The 6,496-nt window shown below is 45.3% G+C and overlaps 1 protein-coding gene across 1 annotated transcript in view; it reads left to right on the plus strand.

Moving 5' to 3' along the window:
- The window catches only part of LTBP1 (latent transforming growth factor beta binding protein 1), a 476,077-nt gene that overhangs the window by 48,213 nt on the left and 421,368 nt on the right, over positions 1-6,496 (plus strand). Inside the window, exon 2 of the mRNA XM_045287025.1 lies at positions 574-877. Within this exon, the coding sequence (XP_045142960.1) occupies positions 606-877 (272 nt within the window). The 5' untranslated portion in view covers positions 574-605. The remainder of the gene's footprint in view (positions 1-573; positions 878-6,496) is intronic.

Below are 6,496 nucleotides of genomic sequence, written 5' to 3' on the forward strand. Positions count from 1 at the left end.
CTTTTATGGAGTAGAAACCCACTTCTTTCTCCCAAGGAACACGGCTGGTGGATTTGAACTGTTGTGGTTGGATGCCCAAAATGTTATGCACTCTGCCCCCAGGGCTTCATCAGTGGCATAACTTTTAATATCACAGCAGTATGAAAGCTACCACAGACAGCTAGTGGGCCAGGTATACAGGAAAACCGACAAGCAGAAAACCCAAATTCACTGCCATAGATTCAGTTTTTGACTCAAAGGGACCCGATAGGACAGAGTAGAATTACTCCCTCTGTGGGTTTCCAAGACCTACTCTTTATGCGAATAGAAAGCCTCATCTTTCTCCTAAGGAGCGCCTGGTGGGTTTGAAATGCCAACTTCTCAGTTTAGCAACCCAGTGGGTAATCAATCCACTTTGCCACGTGGGTTCCTAAATATTAGCGATTACCATTACTGTCACCGTCATTATTACAGTCTTTCAGAATGGTTTTGTTTTATTGGGAGAACATTCTGATGTTACTGTTATCTCTCTAGGAGCATTCACCGTGTATGCTACTTTTCTTCAAAGAGGTGTCTTCTCATGTCTTCCTGCAGCAAGCTGTGTTCCTCCATGCCAGAATGGAGGGATGTGTCTGCGGCCTCAACTGTGTGTGTGCAAGCCAGGGACCAAGGGCAAAGCCTGCGAGACCGTCACCACTCACGACACCGCGTCCACAGCAGTCGCTGGAGGGCAGGGCTCTGGGCCTGCTTCCAACTGGATCTCTCTGGAGCCAGCATCAAAGCACACACCGTCTAAGAAGGCAGACCCTCTACCCAGAGTCAGCCCTGTGGCCCAGATGACCTTGACCCTCAAGCCGAAGCCTTCCATCGGACTCTCCCAGCAGATCCTGAATTCTCAGTGAGTTTTAAAACCTTGCTTCCAACTCAAGAGCATTTTATTCTCTTGGATGCATTCCTTTCCAGCATTCTCTCTCTCTTTTTCCTGCAAAGTTTGCAGAAGCCACTTGGATAACAATGCCTTTTCTTTTGTTTCCCCTTCCCTGAGGATTGACGTGTACTTTGACATCTCAGGTCTCCTATGTACACGGGTCATGCTTAGCTTTTGCAGGAAAGATTATCATAAGCATGGAGCCATGGGATTGTGAGGGTCCTAGACCTCAAGCGTGGAAAGAAAATGTGGGGAAATACAGACCATTGTTTGGTAGTGGTCGAATTTGGGGCTTTGAAAAAAAATTACTCTTTGCTCCTGAGATTTGGAAGAATAACTTGGGAAACATGGCAAAGGTGGAGAGGCAGTCTTGCTCACAGAAGATGCTCAAGGGAAAACGTCTCTTTGGACAGAGCTAATTTCTCAACCTCAGGCAGGTCAAGTGTATTGTATACGAGCAACATATTTACCTCCCAGTTGCCGTACAGGCCCATCTTTTCTTCTATTTATGGAAACATACTCTCCCTCCCCTCTCCCCCTTTTTAGATGAAGTAAGTGCTATTCTGAACTAAATGAGAGAGATTATCTTTGCCCTCCTGGGGGGTCACATTAGAAGCTCCATAGGGCCCTTATACAAATGGTCTCCATTTAATTAGCGTCTCCCGCTGGACAACAAGGCGCGGAATTTGCTGTAGCTATCACTTGTCATTTGTCTAGGAATGTAAAATACGGAGGTTCCCAACTTAAGAACTGGCTTGACCCAGCAGTTCACTTGTAAGTCACTTGTTTGGAATTCAGATGAATTCCCCGAGAGACAGCTTCCTCATGGTGATTAGTGCCCAGGCACCCACAGCAGTTATTGAATCGGTGACTGCAGATGAAATTACCCTAATTGGTACTGCTCTGTGGAAGAGGCCACCTAGGACTCTGCTGAGTGGGGGGTCTTACACCTCCCCTCCCGTCCCTTCCCTCCCCTCCCCTCCCTCCCTCATGAAGCCTATTCATCCTATTTTTCTTCATTTTACTCTGACTTCTTTTTGTCTGACAGTATGTCCATTCTGCCATGCTCAGTGGATTGGGGTGGTGATGGTGGTTTGAAATGTAACCCCTTTGCTAGTCTTTCAGTTGAAAAGTTCATCCTGCAGCCCGACCAGGAGTCATCGTAGCTGTAACTCAAACTTGTTGCTGTTGGTCGCTGTCAGGTTGGCTCTGAGTCACGGTGACTTCACGGCCAACAGAGTGACCCGTCGCCCAGCCCCGCCCCGCCCCACCTTCCTGATGTTTGCTGTGCTCACATGCACGGTTGTAGCTACTGTGTGCTTTGAGTGTGCCTGCCAGTTTGGGGGTCCCCTCTTCCAGCCCTGTGTGGGATATCGCTGTTCTGTGGTCCACGGGGCTTTCTTTGGCAAAGGTTTGGAAGGATATTGTAAGGCCTTCCTTCCAAGGATGTCTGAAACCTGCCATCCGTGGGCAACCCTGTTGATAGTTGAAATGCCCGGAATACCCGCGGCAGAGCTTGCAGCATCATAGCAATATGCAAGTCTCCGTGGCATTTCAAGATGAACGACTTCGATTTAGTAAGGTTCTGGTTTAAATGCTTAATACGTGTTACTTCATTTTCAACCCCTGATAACACTACAGGGTAGGTGCTGTTACTGACTGCATTTTACAGACGAGGAACCTGAGCTGCAGAAAGCTTGAGTAATGTCCTCACGGGCACACAGTTAAATGACAGCATAGGGATTTAAAGGGAGGCGTTCAGGTGCCAACAGGATTAGGGAACGTTTTCTGTAAAGGACTCAAAGCCAAACCTACTGCTACGGAGTCGATTCTGACTCATGGTGACCCTACAGAGCAGTGGTTCTCAACCTTCCTCCTGCCACAACCCGTTAACAGTTCCTCGTGTTGTGGTGCACCCCCCCCAACCATAAAATTATTTTCGTTGCTACTTCATCACTGTCATTTTGCTACTATTATGAATCAGGTGACCCCTGTGAAAGGGTTGTTCAACCCCCAAAGGGGTTGCGACCCACAGGTTGAGAACCGCTGCTATAAAGGGTTTCCAAGGCTGTAAATCATCATGGGAGCAGACAGCCTCAACTTTCTCAACCCACAGAATGGCTGGTGGGTTTGAACAACTGACCTTGTGGTTAGCAATTCCAGTGCATCCCTGAGAGCACTACTAAGGCTCCTTCTGCCAAGGACAAGACAGTACATGTTTTCAGCATTGTGGGCCAAATGGTTTCTTTTGTAACTGCTCAAGTTACGGCACAAAACCTACAGTTAAGGTACAAAACCGGCTGTAGACAATATGTAAATGAGCGACTGTAAGTGTTTCAGTAAACGAGTATTTATGAAAGTTGAACTTTGAATTTCATACGATTTTGATTTGTTTTCCAGCCAATAAAAGGGGAAAAATAAATTTTAACTTGTGGAGCATACAAAAACAGGCAGTGGAGCTGAATTTGGCTCATGAGCCGTAGTTAGATGATCTCTATTCTAAAGATAGTAGTGCTTTTTGTGCCGGAAAACACATCTAAATGTGTGTCCTTGAAATGAAATAAAGCTTCGGCTATATCACAGCTAGACATCTCCCTCGCAGCGTTGTTCTGGGTCTTAAAAACAGAGCCATTCTGGGGTGAACTATGTCTCGATGATCAAGCTTTGGATTCCTGTGCACTGCAATTATTTTTTCTAGAACTGTTACTTAAACAAACTGTGAAGTAATCTTGAAGCAAGCTCATTCATCCTGAATTTAACTATTCATGGTTAGAATTTGACCATTTGTAGTGTATATATATGGATTATTACTAAGAAACACATGCTACATGTCAGATAAAGGAGCAATCGTTTTCTTTTTTTTTTCCTTTCTCTCCTTCCTCTTGGGGTCAGTGCAATGTAGCCAAGAATGCTGGGAGCCGGAGAGGCCAAGGCTGCACCCGCCTCAGACTGGGCTTTTTTTTTTCCAATTGAAAAATATTTCCTAATCACTTACTGTGCACCAGGACTTCCAACCAGTTTATTCCAGTTAGACACCCTGCTGAGAATTTAAATTTCCCACCCAGCTGTATCTCTACATATAGATCGGAATTAATATTTTACTTATTTGAGATATCATCCCCATATTGTACAATTCTACAGTTCCATCATATTAAGAAGAGTCATCACCACAGTCAATCTTAGACCATTGTCTTCTACTTTGTAGTTACTGTTATCAGCTCCCCATTAGCCTCCAACCTCCCCTTTCATGTCCCTAGGTAAGTATTATTCCAGTTACTCTCTCTATAGATTTACCTATCCCGGATTTCATATACAGAAAAAACATGCAAAACAAAAGCAACGACGACGACGACAAAACCCAACAACAATGACAGAATAAAATGGAGGAAACCTCAATTGAAAAGAAAGCAGAGAATACTAAAAACTGCAACAAATTTAAAAGGAGTCAAAAGAGAGCTCGAACGATGGAGCTATGCATTTTAACCTGTCCACATCTGCCGTGATTGACTCCAGTGCTCTCTCTGATAACAAGGTGGTTCACACCCCTGGACCATGGTCACAGGGGATTCACCAGAGGCCTCGTTCATGTGGGCCCCTGCAAACGGAGTTTGGGTTTCCACTCTCCGCCACAGACTTCTACGAACTAGGCACGCAGAATCTGACTGGGCTTTGCTAAAACCAAATTCCTGAGGTCAGTTGCTTTGGGACTTGGTCAGTTGCATGAAGGGGATCTCATGGTGGCTCTGTGAGGTGTGATCTGTGTGTGCACATACCTGCCACGTGCTTGCAGGGGAGGAGCACAGGTGGTCTATCAGTTCTGATAGTCACGCAGGACTCTTCTATTTGCCCTGTTAGCCGGGTACTGTCGGGGGCATGAAGATGCATAAGACTTGAAACTCCAAGGATTTGACATGGTAGATAAGCTACAGCTTGAGACACCAGAGGGGAGCATTTAGATAATAATAACAATGACCTGAAATGGTAAAGTTTACATATCAAACTGCTGAGGAGATGATCGGACGTGTGATAAGACCATTAAGGCCCTTCTGTGTCTTTTTTAATAGATTGCTTACGTTAGGCTATGCCACAATTTTGCTTTGTTTTTGACGGGTGTCGTTAGCTGCTGTCAGGTAGCGCTGACTGTTTGCAGTCTCATGGACCCGAGATCTCAGGTCCTGCACCATCTTCCTAAGTGAGTCCATCGTTGCAGCCACTGTGGACTTTGAGTGTCTTCCAGCATCTGTTGTGATCCATCGGGTTCTCATTGGCTAATTTCCTGAAGTAGGTCACCAGGCCTTTCTTCCTGGTTTGTCTTATTTTGGAAGCTCCCGAAATAGGTTCATTATGGGTGACGTGCTGGAATTTGAAATACCTGTAGCATGACTTCGAATATGACAGCAATGTGCATGCTACCACTGTGCCACAAACTCACAGATGTGTGTGTGTGTGTGTGTGTGTGTGTGATTGATTAAGCCTTCATAAAATGCTCCACAGTTGGACAGGATGGCAAACTCAATGGAATTGAGTCAATTCTAACCATAAAGCGTTTCGGAGACTGTAGATCTTCAAAGAACAGACAGCCTCATCTTTCTCCTGAGGCACAACTGGCAGGTTTGAACTGCTGACCTTACACTTAGCAGTCCATTGCTTAACCTGGCAGCTCCAGCAATAGGCGGAAAGATGTCTGAAATATATGTGTCTAGCTGGTATTGTGGCCCTTGCATGGCACATGGAATACAATAGCTCTGATCACCTTGTTCATCAGGTTTCTATCGAGCACATTCTGTATACCAGGCCCCGTTGCAGGGCCTGTGGATATAGCACTGAACGACTGAACCCAGTGTCTACCTTCCTGCTGGTTTTGGTGGAAAGGGAACCATAATTGTTACAGCATCTCATGAGAATGTCCCTTAAGATTGTGATAAGGGCTATGGAGAAATGGAGTTTCAGCAGAGTGGGGAGTGCTGGGTGGGAGGTGGGGAGGAGTGTGGAGCAGAGTGGTTTGTAGTGAGCAGTCAGAGAAGGCTCTGTTGGGAAAGAGCATTTAAACAAAAGCATGAAGAAGGTGAGGGTGAGAACAGTGAAGACACCAGGGGCCTCGCAGGAAGGTTTGCGGTGAGAGTTCGCCTGGCATGTTTAAAGAACAGCGAGTTTGGGGTGGGGTGGAGGGAGGGGAGAAAGGAGTGGATGTCAAGGAGGATAAGAAGGAGAATGTTGTTTTTTTTGTTTCTTTGTTTAAACAGTTTTATTGGCACTTCATCCACATATCCTACAACCCCACAGTGCAGTCATAGCAAGAAGACAGTCATCACCACAATTAATTTTAGAACTTTTTTCCTTCCTTGTACTCATTGTTATTCATGTAATTTTTTTCCCATTAAGGCAAAGATAGACAAAACAAAACACTTCCCGTCTCAACAACTTCTACATGTATAATTCAGTACCATTTTTTTATACTCTTCATGTTATACGGCCCTTATTGATAATTTTTTCCAAATCATTCCACCACCATTAACATAAACTCACTGCCCCCTAAGCAGAAATTCTTCCTCCTTCACACATGGTAACCATATGAGGTGGTACCAAAAA

The sequence above is a fragment of the Echinops telfairi genome, unplaced genomic scaffold (assembly GCF_000313985.2).
Source record: "Echinops telfairi isolate 266 unplaced genomic scaffold, ASM31398v2 ScPeMD7_10;HRSCAF=50, whole genome shotgun sequence".
NCBI classification, from domain to species: Eukaryota; Metazoa; Chordata; class Mammalia; order Afrosoricida; family Tenrecidae; genus Echinops; species Echinops telfairi.